General features: G+C 38.3%; 2 protein-coding genes across 19 annotated transcripts in view; both read right to left on the bottom strand.

The window, feature by feature from the left end:
* Positions 1-1,907, bottom strand: part of vav2 (vav 2 guanine nucleotide exchange factor) — a 196,593-nt gene extending 194,686 nt beyond the window's left edge. For all 6 annotated transcript variants that reach the window (XM_079847736.1, XM_079847737.1, XM_079847739.1 and 3 more), the window contains exon 1: positions 657-1,907. In XM_079847736.1, coding sequence (XP_079703862.1) covers positions 657-860 — 204 coding nt within the window. In that variant the 5' untranslated portion in view covers positions 861-1,907. The remainder of the gene's footprint in view (positions 1-656) is intronic.
* A 1,206-nt stretch (positions 1,908-3,113) lies between these two features.
* Positions 3,114-16,752, bottom strand: brd3a (bromodomain containing 3a). 13 transcript variants are annotated; one of them, XM_079898537.1, is made up of 12 exons: positions 16,645-16,745; positions 14,572-14,948; positions 14,276-14,413; positions 14,057-14,192; positions 13,769-13,965; positions 12,321-12,692; positions 12,068-12,196; positions 11,744-11,950; positions 11,313-11,381; positions 10,014-10,231; positions 7,825-8,108; positions 3,114-5,227 (listed from the first exon to the last, which is right to left on the bottom strand). In XM_079898537.1, exons 2-12 carry the CDS (start codon positions 14,770-14,772, stop codon positions 5,121-5,123), a joined length of 2,058 nt encoding a protein of 685 aa, XP_079754663.1. In that variant the 5' UTR covers positions 14,773-14,948; positions 16,645-16,745; the 3' UTR covers positions 3,114-5,120. The 13 variants fall into 13 exon arrangements, with proteins under 13 accessions (XP_079754663.1, XP_079754669.1, XP_079754668.1 ...); XM_079898543.1 differs by having other exon boundaries at positions 11,759-11,950; XM_079898542.1 differs by having other exon boundaries at positions 12,321-12,689.
* Positions 16,753-17,497: the final 745 nt, after the last annotated feature.

Here is a 17,497-nt window from a genome sequence, read left to right as displayed (position 1 = left end):
CTACATCATGCTTCTCTGCATAGTCACATTTACTGGTAGGAACTGCTGTTGCCACACATTCCTTCACAAAGAGCACTGGCTGAAAGCCACATTCCTGAAACCCACGAAGAACTTGATGCTTTTCCTGGTTTATGTTTACAGAGATAAGAGCCTTGGCCCTCCCTTAACATTAACCTTTAAACTCTGCACAGCCTTAGATACTTGCGTTCAAACGATCAGGCTTATACATGCACAGTATGCACAGTACTTCAATGGGATGTTCAACTATAAATACCTACATGACATTATCTAAGGAAAGTTTAAAAGACACCTGTGTGCAGTGCATCCAACTGTTTGCTGTTTGTGAGACCCTAAAAAATACTTGAGACTTTACGTGTGTGCAGACTATGAATAATGACACTATAAAACATAACAATAGGTATTAGCTTAATAAGCCCATTTTCGATTAATCGATTACAGTTCTATTAGTGATTGCTCAGACACGCCGAAATGCTCGACAACGACCCCTGTTGGTAAGAATCAGAGTAGCAACCTATGAGAACAATACGGCACATTCTCCATTCTCCTGCTGTCAATAGTATCACCAATCCTCCCTGCAAAGGTGACAAGCATTGAAAATACAGCCATTAAAAACACAGACATAAATATTAACGTACCTGTGACATCTGAGGCCTGAAGTTGATCTGCTTTAGGTCCACGGATCCAGGAGACAGATTGTGCAGGATCTGGCACAGGAGCACCCCATCTCTGAGCGCCTGGGCCAGGTCGAACACGACCGCTGAGGGCCAAACAACCCGGTGGTTCGGGGGCAAAACCTTACAGTCTATCAACCAGCGACCGCACTGCCTCCACTCCTCCATATTGACAGAAATGAAGCAGAATAATGGCAAAAATAAAAACTAGAAATCTCGCAGCCTGGCGCACGCAAATAAAAAAAAAGTGCCAAGATAAAGCTGACGTGAAATTATCCCAGTTCCTCTCTGCAGTCCAAAGGGCACTAAACTGCCTAAGGTCAATTATATGGGTATGGTTTTTCCCAGAATACACGCTTAACAACTTTTTTAACGAATTAAATCCAGCTGGTTTGAGATTGAGTGCTACAAACAGCTCGGCATGTTGCAATATAGAGCTATTTTAGAATTTGTATTACGAAATGATTTCACCTATTGAGCTAAATTACAGGTAAACTCAAATAAATGACGTACAGTAAGTAAAGAGCTAATATACGACTGAGATGTGTTTTCCCCTCAGAGAATCAGTCGAGTTTCCTCTTCTTCATCATGGACTGACATATTTGGCTCTGCAAACGCGTCCTGTCACAGCAAAAAAATGTGTCTCCCAGGACAACAATAGATATTTCCCTTAACAAGAAATGCTGGAAAAGCCTGCAAAGCAGCTGCTACACGCAATTTCGGACGGTTTATCAAAGTTCTACCGTTAAATGAAGGAATAAATCCATGGTTTTCAGTCTTCGGTAGATAGCTCCTCAAAAGCTCTCGCGCACCAGGCGGGATGTGATCTAAATAACGTCCAACTCCAGACAGAATTCGGTCCAAACTTGTTTTTAAAACTTCTTGAGTAAAATATCACAACGCTCCGAGAAACGCACAAACTCTGGCGTCTTTGACGCGAAAACTGTTGTCCGTCCCGCTCCTTTTGCTTCCACGGATAGAGGAACGCCGCGAGGGCTTGCTGCTGGACATTCGTCCGTTGAGTCGCGATGGTTTTTCGATGGTTTCTCAGTTCATCTCAGTGTAGATGGCTGGAGTGTTTTGATTTCTCCGCTCGCGTGAAGTGTGGACGCGTGAGCGCGCGCAGCAGCAGGAGAAAGGGCGCGCGGTGGTGAGATCGCATCTGGGTTCCGGTCGCGCTCGTTCACGTGTGAGGAGGAGGAGAGGGTCGGTCTCACTAAATTAGCCTCTTTTTTATTATCTAGGAAATTCTGGAGACATCACAATAAAGCATGTAAAGAAAATGTATATTTAGCTTGCCATTATCACAAAACTCAACCCGACAGGTCGAGCAGCATCTTGTATCAACTTTTTTTTTTTAATTACTGGCTGACTGTTATTCACTTGAAATGTTGATTTGAGTTTAAATTATATTATAAACTTTCTTGTAGATTATATTAAAGCTAACACTATTCAAAATGATAAATAAATTATAAATTAAATTATCTTAACGATTGTTATATAGATTAATATATTTTTATTACTATGCAATCCAGGGTACTTTGTAAATGGACAGGTTTGTAAAGTATTTAGGATTCCCTGGGAGACTTCAATCATGAAATGTAGTCTTGATCAGCTTAATATGTGTGCCAAGTAATTTATATATACATTTCCACTTTTTATTCCTTAAAATACAACACAGTAAAGTCTCACTCCATTTTATAGGGCCCTTCGATTCACCTCAGTGAAAGTATTTACATAGATGAGACATGTATGTTTTGCTTGTCTAGATGGAAACTTTCTGTAGTGTGACTATTTTACCCTGGGTCCAATAGGAAAAATCGAACATTCACAATCAGCATATGAAAGATGGCTTTTTGAGTCAGATGTGAGTAGCTGTCACAATACTAAAAGCATTGATCCATCTTGGTCTCTCTCTGCAGTATTGTGTTAGTGGGCACCATGTTCTAAACACTGCAGCAACAAAGTCACATGTTCCTTCCCTCAGAAAGTGACTAAAACCCGATACATGCATAGTGTGTAACTGAATAAATGATTGGGCCAGTATCACTCCAGTTTTCCCCATTACTTTTTTCTATTATTATATAACTTCTGTTAGCATAATATGTAAATGTGTATTTACTGGTAATATGTATTTTTTACAATAATCGTCTTGTAACCATACCAGACATAAGCAACTCCAGGAGAAATGGAACACCATTCCCATCTAGTGGTCAGAGGCGGTACTTCAGTGGTCCTGTCCTCAAACGGTGAAAAAGATGACTAGTTTTACCAATTCTTAAAACTAATCAAATTATGAAAACAAATTATTCATATCATAGTTCATAAAGTTTTTTATGGTAGCATACTGACAAAACTGCAAAAAGGCATATCCACAAAAAAAAAAAAAAAATGAGCAAAAATTGAAAGTAAACACAAAATAAAGGCATTTTGTCATTTATTTTATGAAAAAAATTTTTTTACCCCGGTGTACAAGACATTCCAATTACATCAAATGTTAGCTTCTACTACTGCCTCCAACTCAACATCTCAAACCTCTGGCCCGTATCGCAATAAACAAGCCTAAATCTACTCACACTGTATTCTTGAATTTGTTGACTGACATTTACATAAGTATAACTATAAACAGCTCAAAAAATATGTATAAGAAAAATACAATAAATCAGCATGCATGTCAAAGATAAAAAGCAAACTTTGTTTTAAATATAAAAAGAACTTTCTTTTCAAAACAGGGCCTAAAATGAAATTAGTTTGTGAATATATATAATTTTTTTTTTTATCTATATAGTCATATATTTTTGCTTTTCAGTCTGTATCTAAAAGAAAACATTAAAAGAAACTGGATAGGACTTTGTATCAGACACTCAGAAGTGATTCAGGGAAGTGTTGCAGTCATGCGCACCCAAACAACAGACAACAACGAAACCATGAATACCATTACTACAACTTAAAAATAATTGATTTGACTACATCTATTAGTGTTTTAATTAGTCTGAAAGAAACATGTCCTTCATGAATTTTGGATTTGTCAAAATGATTACAAAATTAAATGATTTTGCAACGGGTTAAAAAGACTTCTTAACAGCTGCCCATAAACCAAATGTGTCAGAAAATGAAACAAACACCAGATCCCTTTACAATACTTTCAACTGTTAAAAAAAAAAAAAAAAAAAAAAAAAAAAAGTCAGAGAGGACATTACAATATCTTACAAACACATCCGAAAATAATCAAACGCATTGTTGGATAGAAAAGCAATCCACATGAGGAATAGCTAGAAAACTTCTAAGGGAAAACAACTCATTCAAAACCCAAATGATTGGACCGGTGTACTATTTATAAGATCTACTGTAGACTTACATTCATGAATCAATTTTGTAAGAGCATGAGAATAGGAAGACTCTGTGATTTAACTATCATTGTCAAAACAGTAAGAAATGCATCGTCATTTGATTTATAACAATATGGCAGTAAAGATCAAGATACAGATAACATTTACTGCTTCCAGGTGTCAGTGTCCACATGACCAACACACCCAGTCTCATTCAAAGTTATCTGATGTACAAATGCCAGTCAGAGGTGAAACTATTTGGAACTCAGTATATTTATTGCTGACCAAGACGTTTAATAAAACAGGAAGTCTGCAAGTCCAGCTGACTGAATTACATGTTCACGTCATTGCAAAGCATCTGAAGAAAACCATCAAATCTACTTGATTCCCATGAAAATATTTTCCTCTACCATACATATATTAGCTGGAGAGTATGAGATTGTTGTATAATTGTTCTACAGCTATAAAAATGGCCAAATTAACTTTAAAGAGCTAGTTATGCTAATTAAAGCAATTTGTTCCCCATACCATTTAAAAGATTTGTGACTATTGGGAAAGGCATGATTTTCAGACACTTTTTAGTTTATGAGAGGACATTAATATAAGGAACAAATAATAAAAAAATCAATAATGGCACAGCGCCCAATGGGGAAATATCAGGCCACAGCAAAAAAAAAAAAAAAAAAAAAACACCAATAAATACAACAGACTGGTGCAAAAGTGAACTCAGGAGAGAAGAATGTGAGCTTTCTGTTTTCCGCACTCTCTGGTGAGATGGGATGGCTTAAGTTTGCAATGGCAACATACAACATTACCAGGACGCCAAAGAAGAGAACTGGAACTGTAAAGTATGCTTCAAGACTTCCTCTCGTTGAAGATTGACATTTGGACATCCCTTTCAGAGTCAGTGGAAATAAAAAGCAATTTATTAGTTTGCTTTTTTATCTGTAATTTTCTTCATGACATTTCCAAAAGAAAAAAATGTTCTGACATGATGCATTTTTATTGTCTCTTTTCTTATAAAAAGTCTCAGAGGAGAAATAACCTTGACTGCATACAATGTTTTTTTTTTTAAAATAAAAAAGTAAATAAAAAGTGTTCAGTCGGAGTCACTGCTGTCTGAAGTGGAGCCACTGGAGCTGCTGCTGCCCGAGTCTGAGGAACTGCTGCTGCCGCTGAGCCGAGAGGGGCCTGAGCCTCCTTTCTCTGAGACCAAAGAGACAAACACAAGGGTTACTGAAACCAACAAACTTTATATTTGCATACCAAAAAAAAAAAAAAAAAAAAAAAAAACTGTCAAGTTGTCCTTAGCGATTGATTAGGGTAACACTTTACAATGTTACCATGATCTAAGAATAAAAAATACTTCTACAGCATTTATTAATCTTAGTTAATATTAATTTCAACATTTACAAATACATTATTAAAATCAAAGGTTGTATGTGTTATTAGTTAACCCACTGTGAACTAACATGAACAAACAATGAACAGCTGTATTTTTATTAACTAACATTAACAAAGATGAATAATACTGTAACAAATGTTTTGCTCATTGTTAGTTCATGTAAGTTGATACATTAATGTTAACTAATGAACCTTATGGTAAAGTGCGACCATGATTAGCAATGTATTTAATGATAATAAAAAAAACACCATCAGTTTTATATAGTCACCATATTTTGATAACGACCCATATAGCGTGTTGTGAACGGCACATTCCAGGGCCCAGTTTTATGACAGGGCCCCTCTCTAAATTGCAACAGTGGAGAAAGGTTTGCTAAATTTCGACTGAATCTTGGTGGACTGGCACAAAAAAAAAAAAAAAAAAAAGGCCAATACCATCAGATAAGGATGCTAGGACAATTGACAGACACCTCAAGCGCAGGAAGGGCAGGACTTCTCATTGATCTCCTGATCAAAACACAGGCTAAGTTTAAAACACATTTTTTGTTTAAAAGCAGAGGGTCTGTTCTTCCTTTAGATATATTGCAAGTTCAGATATTCATACACCAAAATATTCTGGGGGCCATGAAATATTTGTGAAAATGATCAAAAACGCTGCAGGTGGCTGGCAACTTTTTTTTTTTTAAACACTGGCGGGGAAAGAGTTAAGGACCTTTTGTATACAGCAATAATGGCTGAAACAAAGGTAGGTCACAATGATCCATCCAAATCCATTCATAACTATGTTTGGAAACCTTAAAAAGAATGTAAACTCCAAAACATCCATTAGAAATAAGTATCCTCAATGACAGCTATTTGTAGTGCAACATCCTAAACAAATTCAGTTGTTAATGTGCAACTGACTGCATGCATGACAGTTTAATCTTTTTTTATCTTGTTTGGACTATTTGTTTAGAACATTGCCAGAGGTATTCTGGTGGTGGTTTGGAAAGTGAGAAATGGAATGGAGAACTGGAACGGAGAAGCTCCAACTTGCAATCTCCTCCTCAGAAAGGGATAAATGTACAGTTTCAACATACACTCCTTTTTCCTCAGCCTCCGGCCCATAACAGGGAAGGCAAAGATTCTGATCAAAGTTCTGAGTCACCTATCTAGAGAGACTGTAAAAGATACAACGTCCTGAGTCTCCAGCCTGCAAAAGGTGTAACAGAAACAGATTACATGCTCTGAGTCTACAGCTTGTAAGGCAGCAACAGTTAAAGCCACGTTCTGAGACCCCCAGTTTGTGAGGAAAGATACATTAACAAACACTACATTCAGAGTCTTCGTCCAGCGAGACAGAAACAACTATAGCACATCCCGAGTCTCCATGTCAGAGACAAAAGCGGATTGACCAAGTTCTGAGTGTCTGGCCCAGAGAGGCAAAGACATACAGACACATTTGCAACAACGTTATGCTCAGGAGAGCAAAACCTTCACTTCAAAGTCCCTTCGTCTGCATGTTCCAGGTTGTTAAGGACCTTCTGCACCTACTTCAGGGCCTCATCTGTTCCAGATTTTAGGACCCCTTTTGGTGCTCCAGGAGATCAGCATCCCACAGAGCTTCAAGTTTAAGGTTGTTGAAATGGATTCTGGCTCCTTTTCCCACTGAACTGTCACCCAGCACAACTGGCGGAAGACGTCACCGCCATCGGACTGCTCATTCAACCACGTGGAATGTAAATATCACTTAACCAAACCTTTGTCCAGAAACCTTGGCATTGTTGTATATTATCAGTAAATTTCTAATTTACATTAGAGGTAATAGAACTGATGCTGTTTAATAACAAATAATCTGTCATTCATTTGTTTGATGTATAATAAGGATCTTCACCTTATTAATTAGTTTAGAGGAACAACAATTTCTCTTTGCATAAGATAATGTAACTGCCATAGCCACACCAAACTTAATCACTTGTATTTTATGCACTTTATTCCTTCATCATGGTATTCATTCAGTAGCTGTGTTGACTTGCTCTTGTTTATCTTTTTGTTAAAAAAATGATTACACTGCCTTGTGTTGAGAATGCAGAAGAGGCTCTACAATTTAACAATACCTCACAAATCCTTCAGATTGGTCAATGAAAAAAAAGTATGTAAATGAGAGGGAGTTAATTTAACAACAATCTTTGGCAGTTATTTTACTGAAAAGGTGAAATTCCTAACTGGTGCCCCAAAGAAAAGGGAGTAAAAGATCACCTGACACTCTCACCTTACGTGACATGACCAACTCACAATATTTAGTGCCCATAGAGACCAAATCCTTACATTTATGGTGCCCATTTAGCATTAATCACAACAAGTGACAGCAGTGCCATCTGGCATTTAGCTATGCGTGTTGGCCAAGAGTGTGCACTTACGTGGAGGTTTCCTCTGTTTCTTCTGTAAACAGGACTTGACATATCGCTCCAGCTCACGTAAAGTGGAAGGTTTGAGCGTCTCAAAATCTATTTCGATTTCGTCAGGGTTGGAATCCCGCAGCGAAGGCTCTCTGGACTGAATGATGTGGACCACCCTACCCAACTTCTCTCCAGGAAGCCGGTTGATGTCGAGGCTAAGTTGCCGTTTCTCGTCGTACGTCATGGGGAGTGACATCTCCTCGTCAGACTCGTAGCCTGGACCTCTGCCACCCTTCTTTGGTTGCCTGTAAAGGTTACAATCATAGAGCAGAAACACTTTATAGCTTAACCCTTAATCACTCCTAAAAAAGGACAACACTTAAGGTCTTTGGGGTCATTTTGACCCCAAACTTTTAAAGAGCGATTGCATAAGGAAATATACATTTTTTATATGGAAACTATATATCATTTTTTTTATTTACTTCTCAACTATACATTTATGCTGTGTTTTTGTGGAAATTTTGAATTTTTTTACCTATTTACTGCACAATTACATAACTAGGCCATAAATTGTCTCATGAAAAATGATTTTTTAAAGAAAAAATCACTTAAATGATGATCTTAATTAAATCTAAATAGTTTTTGGACATTGCTCTATGTGTAAGGGATAGAATACTGACATCTGCTGGTTTGTGGAAAAACTTTAGAAATTATAATTAAAGAAAGAAAGTGCAATGACCACATATATCCAATAGAGGGCCATAGAGACTCATTCATTTTCACTTCATTGTTCTTGATGCTTCAACTTCTCCTCACAACTTTATGATATATATTTTGTGAATATTTATTTAAACATTTTGAAATACATAAAAAATCTGTATTTTTGTCAGAGTTAGAATTTGTTGTTTTCTGATATATTTTGAATTATCTGCTTTTGCAAATTATTATACATACATTTGCAGAACCATTACAAGTCACCACTATGACATGACTGTGGTGTGTGTGTGTGTGTGTGGGTGTGTGTGTGTGTGTGTGTGTGTGTGGGTGTGTGTGTGTGTGTGTGTGTGTGTGTACAAGCTTGTTCCATGTTGCATATGTGACATTTTTCAGATTTATGGCAGTTTAGTTGATTTTATTTGCCAATTTCTATAAAAATGCTCTCTGTTGCATTGACATACATGTGTGTGTTTGTGTGTGTTTGTGTGAGTGTGTGTATGAGATAGAAAGTTTGTTCCACTTTGGGTTTATTCTCTAGGACCAGACCTTGATTTAAATGTAATTTTTTTTAGATTTATGCCAGTTTTGTTTATTTTATTTGCCAATTTCTATAAAAATGCTCTCTGTTGCAGGGACATACACGTGTGTGTTTGTGTGTGTTTGTGTGTGTGTGTGTATGAGATAGAAAGTTTGTTCCACTTTGGTTTTATGCTCTAGGACCAGACCTTGATTTAAATGTAAATTTTTTTTAGATTTATGCCAGTTTTATTTATTTTATTTGCCAATTTCTATAAAAATGCTCTCTGTTGCAGTGACATACATGTGTGTGTTTGTGTGTGTTTGTGTGTGTTTGTGTGTGTGTGTGTATGAGATAGAAAGTTCGTTCCACTTTGGGTTTATGCTCTAGGACCAGACCTTGATTTAAATGTAAATTTTTTTTAAATTGATGCCAGTTTTGTTTATTTTATTTGCCAATTTCTGTAAAAATGCTCTCTGTTGCAAACACATACATTTGTGTGTTTGTTTATGTGTTTGTGTGTGTGTGTGTGTGTGTGTGTGTATGAGATAGAAAGTTCGTTCTACTTTTTATTTATGCTCTAGGACCAGACCTTGGTTTATATGTAGAAATTTTCAGATTTATAATGGATTTAATTTTATTTTTTTGACAAACAAAATAAAAAAAAGTCATTTTTTTCATTTTCCCATTCATTTTCAATGTGGGGTCATTTTGACCCCAAAGACCTTAAAAGGTAAATTTTTTTTTACACACCTTTAGAACAACCAAATCAAGCCCAGTTTTTTTGTGCATGTTTAGATAGATTATTTAGGAAAAGTCACAGAGTTTCATGCCCCTGAGATGAAGGTAACATTTTTAAAAAATGAAGGAAAAGTCCATTGGGGTCATATTGACCCCAAAGAGTGATTAAGGGTTAAATGATTGTTTCAAACTCAAGCTACAATACAAAACCAGAACAGCTCAAAAAGAAGCAAACCTGTTGCCTGGAACAGTGCTGTTAGCCTTTCTGGCAGGGCCCTTTTTCTGCTGGGCTGGTTTCGGTGGCTGTACTGGCTTGCCTTTCTCCTCTGGCTTGGATTTGTTGAGCTTGATCTCTTTCTTTTTCTTATCCTTTTCTTTCTTCTCTTTCTTTTTCTTTGGTTTACTTACGGGGGCCTGAGAAAGAGCGGCTAGCTGTTCGTGGACAGCTTTCAGCTGGGGAGAGCCAAGAAGGGGGTGTTAGTGATTTGCTCGACGTCAGGAAAAGCATCACTTATTGCACAAGACATTTACATTTGTTCATGAATTATAGAACAAAACAAATGCAAAACAACTGTCATTACTGATATAAATAAATAAATAAACAAACTCCCTACCCAAATTCTTTTTAACAGCAAAAAAATCATTCATGTCTGTTTTTTTCTGTGATTCCAAGTACAGGGTGTATTTCAGAAAAACAGAATGAAAGGAAATAGTATCTAAGGTTTCAGAAGCAATTCTGCCCTTTACTACTAGAGGTGAAACAGTTCCATAAAAAGTACATTATTTAAAATATAATGGCATGCTTGTGTCTAGCAATGCTTTTGCTGCTTACTAGTGCCTCACAATGGCCAGATACACTATATATCCTGACAACATTTCACGAAATGTCTGTAATTTTACAATGTGGCATCTATTGTGACAGCTTATGGCTAATTTAAAATACCAACAATAAAATTTTACAATATGGATAATCGTTATGTGTATTACATTTCCTATTCAATGCAAGGCAACATATCTGCTATTTACACAACAACCCAAAACAGTGAATTGTGACAATACGGGATTTTTTTTCACACCTATTAACCACACAGCCATGCTAAATGTTGAAGCACAGAACGAGACTGTTGGCATCCTATGAAAACATTTCTTAAATCCAGGTCACATTAAAATGCTTTAAAGGCATAAATGTGGATAAAGGGCAGTTAGAACCTCTAATTGTTTTCTGGAACTATCAATATTTTGTCTAAACGCAAAGCAAGCCAACATGAACAAAGACATTTCACATACACATTCAACACACACTTATCTATTCATTCCCACAACTTTCAGCACTTCCATCCAAAACACCCACACAGCTGGGTTCCCAACTCCACCCAACAAAGTCAACATTTTTCTGCCGCTTTTAACCCTCTACCGCTGATCTCACTATCCATTATCATGCGCTTGACCATCTAATACAAATAATGAAGGCAACTAGTATAGCTAATACACAATGTTCATAGGCAGGGACAGGGAAATAAAAAAATAAAATCACCTGATTATTCTTGGTGCACCCGTTTTTTATCCCCTGTCTGCTACCAATGGGGTGCTCCAAAGAGATACACTGGTAAAAAAAATGGCAAGGGAAGAAAATATGATATAGTGCTACAGTAAGAGAAACAAAGCCACACAAAAAAATGCTACATCTACATTTAGGAATTTAATGCAAAGCAATATATGCAGCTGGTTGCGGTAGAGGGCTAAAACGCAGCTCTACGTATCAGTACACAATCCAAACTGAAAACAGAGAGAGTTATTTTAAGTGGAAGCCCCTCTAGGTCTTACAGAGCAAAAGCATTGATTGAAACAGTCATGTGGGTGTAGTGTGAAAAGGATAATCAGAAAGGTTGACATATCAAGAGGCCTGAGAGAACATCTCCGAGCCTGGAGAGATTAAGGGTACTTGATCCTTGTTTTGAAACCCACCTGTTCCGCACCCACCTGTTCCTGCAGCTCGGCGAGCCGGGTGGCCCTCTCCTCCTCGGAGTCGGAGCTGTCAGAGGTAGAGGAGTCGCCACTGCTCTCACTGCTGACAGTACTCTTACTGACCACACCGGCCCCGCCTACACCGCCTGCCCCAGCCACTTCCACTGGCTCATCAGGCATCTTTGCAAAACGCATTTCAAAGACATCCTGAGAGAAAAGAAAGAAGAAAAATGTCACTAAACTATTCAATAATTCTTTTGAAATAATGAAATTAAAGGTGTGTAAAAGGAAAGATTGCCAAATGGGTGGGGAGAGAGACCTCACCTGCAGCTTTCTGGCCATAGCGACCACCTCATGATCAGGTGGGTTGTACTTGTAACAATTTGAGAACATTAATCTGACATCTGCAGCAAAACTCTGTGCATCCTGGTACTCTCGACTGTCCATTTTTTTCTGCAAGCAGTGGGGGAAAAATTTCGAAATTAATTCAAAAACTAGCACTAAACTGCATTAATTGATCACTTGTAACAATAAAAATCAAGGCATTATAACAGCTTTTTATGCAAAATCAACATACTTTCACTGTGCTTAAGTCCATGGGGTGTTTGATTATGTCATGGTAGTCATGTAACTCAAGAGCCTCCGCGTCAACAGGCTTATAAAAAGGCCAGGCATATGCAGCGTGTTTTTTGGAGAGCATTTCTTTAAGGATGACCTCGCAGTACTTGAGTTGCTCTGAAAGCCTGCCCTTTTTGCCTCCGTGCACGCCTAGTTCACCATCTTCAAAATCCTTTTTAGGTGGTTTGATGGGGCGACCAGTGCTCTCTCGCCTGGATGCCACTTTTCCCTCTTTGCCTTCTAAAGGAGGGGTGGGCGACTGACTCCTGCTCGCGGTGATGGCAGAGGTAGTAGGGGTGGTTGTGTCTGCTTTCCTCTTTACCCCCTTCTTCTAGGAAACAGAACAAAGCACACACGGAGAAACACAAAGCCGGTGGTTAGGCACTGCATTTATCTTGTGATATTTTAATGGGGACCTAGCATGCCCTTTTCAAAAGATGTACAGTAAGTCTCAGGTCTCCGCCAGAATGTGTCTGAAGTTTCAGCTCAAAATACCCCACAGATAATTTATTATATTCTGTGGTGTATATTATATATATTATTAACATTTTTGAGTGGAAGCAAAAACACGCAGTTTTCATATGTGTATCTTTAAATGCAAATGAGTTGCTGCTCCCCGCCCCCTATCCAGAAGAGGGTGGAGCCTTTACAGCTCATGCCTAGGATACTCTGCCAAAAACGAACAAAACATCTGTTTGGTTTTGATTATCATCTCTATCATGGTCACGCTCACGTGACGTTGCAGTTCTTCATAAACTTCTGATATATGCTTTTCTAAGGCACGCGGCCACGCGCACAGAAAGCTGAATGTCCAGACAGCCCGTCCAGTGAGGATTAAACTAAGTTTTCTTTCACATCTTATTGCGCTTAAACTGTCAAATACACACAAAATTCACATAAACAGTTGGTTAAGTATGTGAACAAACCACAGGGAAAGAAACCGCATAGGTAAATTAGATATATATGTATTAAAGTGACAGCAGCATAATATACAGTACCTACTGCTGTATATGCTGTTAATATGAATTAATAAAAGAAAAAAACTGAAAATCACTCACTGCTCTTGATTGAACAACTAGTAGCTTTAATTAGAATAGATATCTTAAATGCTCTGGCAAGGAGATAAACATGGCGGACTGTGCACAGCTCACTGAGGGGAGGAGCTAAGCTAATGTTGCAGACTCCGTTGCCAGTCGTGGGCGGGGCCTGTTCCAATGTGACATCACATTGGAGTACATTCCTGAATTGCTGTTTTACATTTATGGGGAAAATACCAAATGGAGTGGATGGATTTTTACCACAATAGGGTGGTTGTGTACACACACAGCGGACACACAAATACGTTCAAAAACAACATAAAAGTGAATTTTGCATAATGATTCCCCTTTAAGAGGTCCTGCAACTTACTTTGACCATGGGTTGCGACGGAGGCATGGCGGGTATCATGGCGGCAGCGGTTGTGTTTTGCACAGCTGGTAAGCTAGGGGTGATCGTGGGAGCTGGAGCTGGAGCTGGAGATGCGACCGCTGTCTCTGAACTCGGTGAGGTGGCATCAGGGAAAACAGAAGTGGGCGAGCCAGAGGAGACGGACACATCCTGCTGACCTGCATTTGTATAATTAGAAAAATAACAATTTGTTTTTACTTGCGTATGAACACAGAACGTTATTCGTCATTCAGACAATTTCAATTTTACCAGGTCCAGCTGGTTTGCGCCCTTTACCCTTCGGAGCAGGAGGAAGAAGCTCAACCTCTTCCTGAGGCATCAGGGCCACTTTCTGAAGGAAGATCTTCTCTAATGCTTGTGCCATCAACACAATGTCATCTGTTGGCTAAAAAAGGAAACAAGAATGAATTGGATTTGCCAAAGCAGCCTCATCCCTGAACTTTTAAAACGGATTGAGCCAAGCCATACCTTGTTATATATATAACAGTTTGTGAACATTGTGTTGAAGTCCTGCATACACTCGCTTGCACTCCAGTAGTACACGCTCTCAAGTCTTTTCTTGATGGTGCCCATGTCCATTGGGCTCTTTATGATCTTGTGATAGTCCTGGACACCAAAAAGAAGCAGAAAGTCTTTCAACATCACATTAATATAAAAATCAATAAGGATCAACTAATTGACAAGCTCTCATGCTCAGGGGAAAACAGAGCCTAGATTTATGATTATTCAAAATGATGGATGCTAAAACAGCTATAACCACTCACCGGAAGACCAAGCTTAACAGCATCAACAGGCTGGTAGAAAGGCCATGCAAATTGGTGCCTCCACAGCGTCTTTACAACTACATTTTGCATGTACTGCAGCTGGTTAGTCTTGCGGCCAGGTTTGGTAGGGTTAGTCACTTCAGGCGGAGGAGGGTTGGCAACTGCAGGAGGCTCTGGGGTTGCTGAAGTGACCGTTGACATTTTGGCAAAGAGGGGGAAAACAGCTTAATGGGGGGGAAAGGGGTCTTAATAATATTCTGCACAGGCAGACTTATTTTCAATTTGATTTCTCTTTATGCTTTTCAGTTTCTCTCTCTTTTAGCTCTTCAGTCATCTGAGAGAGACCACATCCCATTGCAGGACCCAACCTTTGACCTCTAAAAAACAAGAAACATAACACGAGTCAGAACAAACGCTTACCAATGCATTTAAAAGCTTTATGATGTTAAAAGACTAACAATACTGCAATTATATTAAAATAGTTCACACTTTAAGGCACAATGAAACTAATGTAGCGACAGATCTCTTCCATATTGTGAACGGAATGAATAGCCTATCTTAGTTAAACATTTTCAGGGAAAGGAATAAAAATGTAGAGCAGGAACTTGGTTTTATCCACCAGTGATCACTTGATTGGAGGCAGAACTGAATGTGAGCTTGCAGTTCATTTTAAGAAAGGGTAAGCGAACCAAATGATTAGAGAAATCAAGCACACATCACCACAGAGATGTCTGTCGCTTCACCAGAAGATTGAGTTATGACATATACCATGTCATGCCAACTTTAAGAATAATTTCCCGTATTATAACAAGCCTCCAATTGTCCATACACAAAACATAAGCAGTGACAACTCAATTTGTAAAGAATCCCATACATGTGTACAAGCTGAGCTATTATAAATTGAGCGTGCTGACAGGTAATAACATGGACATTCATTCCGACCTGGAAATGCTAAAATGATGGATTATGTTCTTGACATGTCAAATAACACCCCGTTTTCTAATCCTTCCCTGAAAGCATTTATTTAAGAAAATTCTGTCATGATTTAATTCTTCAGCTGTTTCAAGCCAGCATGACTTTTCTCAGGAATACAAAAGGAGCAGAATGACGGGTCTCAGTCACCATTCACTTTTATGGTATGGAAGATGAAATGGAAGTAAATAGTGACTGAGACTTTTTCGCAACACAGAAAGTTCACCTTGGGTATGAAAAAATTATGACAGAATGGTGAAAACTACACCTATACATTTATTTTCATCAGCAAATATTAATGAGTTTACATGTGTGAAACGACAGCAGTAAGTTAGTCGCAGCATTACCGCGTAAACAATCATGCCGCCTCACTGGACTAGGTCCACTCACCGTTTCAAAATGAAATTAATTGTTCCCTTTAAAATATGCATTTAATTTATTTATTTTTAACTCACGTTTACTAATAACAAGAGTATCAACACCCAAAACGGCTAAAACAAACATTAGATTAATTCTCATCTAACTGCTGCACACCCATGCCGCGACTAGGAGAAAATGCAACGTTAATCAAAATGAATTATTTCCAACGCAGCCTTTATATTCCATAACTCCAGCCTCCCGCCACAAATATAACCATCAAACAGCATATGTATAAAATAAACAGCCTCCTGGTGTATCTGCACAAGAGAAAATAGAACCGGCGCGCAGAACGAGCAGCTGATTAGCTTTAGCACAGAGTCAGTCACACATATAAAGATGGCGCGCAGCTACAGCTGGCTAACAGAGTTAGCATCCACGCTGACCGCCTCAACACCTTCCCGAGCCTCTATTACTGATTCACACCCACCCGTAATACATACAAAGAAATTATAGCTAAATAAAGAGGCATATAACTGCTTAGCGAGTGAACGAGCTAATTTGGTCATGTTACTTCAGAGAGGCTTTGTTGTACTGTCGCTTTGTTGAAAACAACTAGCCACTTGCTAACGGCTTCTCGTGAGACTCACTGATTGAACGCGAACAATATTACAATTTTGACATGGAAGGCGAATTACAATGTTAAAATATGTTGTTTAATTAAAAATGTAGACCATTACTCACTCAGGGGCTTTAGGAAAGGGGCAAGCGTGTGGAGATCCTAGTGGCTCGTCGCTTGTTTGGAGGCTGGGCAGCAGCACAGAGATGAGGTACACGGACGGAGCGTTGTGCGCATGCGCATTGGCGCGCTATGTCCAACGCCAAGCCATTTGCTGTTTAGTAGTAATAGTGCGACTCCTTTATTCTTCTTTATTTTATTCCCACTGAGATTACATGTTGATTTTCTTATTTCTATAACTTAAGTCCTCTGCACTTTTAATAAAACGTAAATTCGCCCCCCCTTTTTTCGGGAAAGTGAGTTCACGTAGAGGTTCTCATGGGCCAATGTAAATACATCTAGATTTAAATTCAATGGACAAGATACTGGCTACATGACCCGGCAGTTTATTCTTATCCTAAACGATGTAATGTAAGTATGAAGCGCTATACACCCATAATCTCCACTCATACTGGAAACCAGAGGGCACTCTATCCAGAAAGTCCAAAATGGACTCATGGAAGTAATAACTTATGACATTCCAGGAAATCCCTTATTTGGTCAAAGGTATCCAGCTATCCCTGAAGCTGAATAAAGAAAAAGAAAAGTTTTGACTGATGAAACGGCGACGTTTATTAACAATAACATATGATTACAGCAATATATGGTTTATTTGTGTTTTTCAAGCCATCTCAGGGTGTTTTCATCATAATAAAGTAAATGTTAATGTAGTGCTAATTGACATTTTTACATAGTCTAAATAACTTACTTGTTTGTAAAACATAAACGAATTTGTAAATAATTGTGTTTGTAAATCATAACATTGTCAAATATAGGAAAATATAGGAAAAATATTTTAGAATACAAACTATAGGTTAT

Source organism: Squalius cephalus (genome assembly GCF_949319135.1).
Source record: "Squalius cephalus genome assembly, chromosome: 17".
Lineage (NCBI taxonomy): Eukaryota > Metazoa > Chordata > Actinopteri > Cypriniformes > Leuciscidae > Squalius > Squalius cephalus.
Note: the sequence above shows the minus strand (reverse complement) of the source record. Positions and strands in the feature narration are given on the sequence as shown.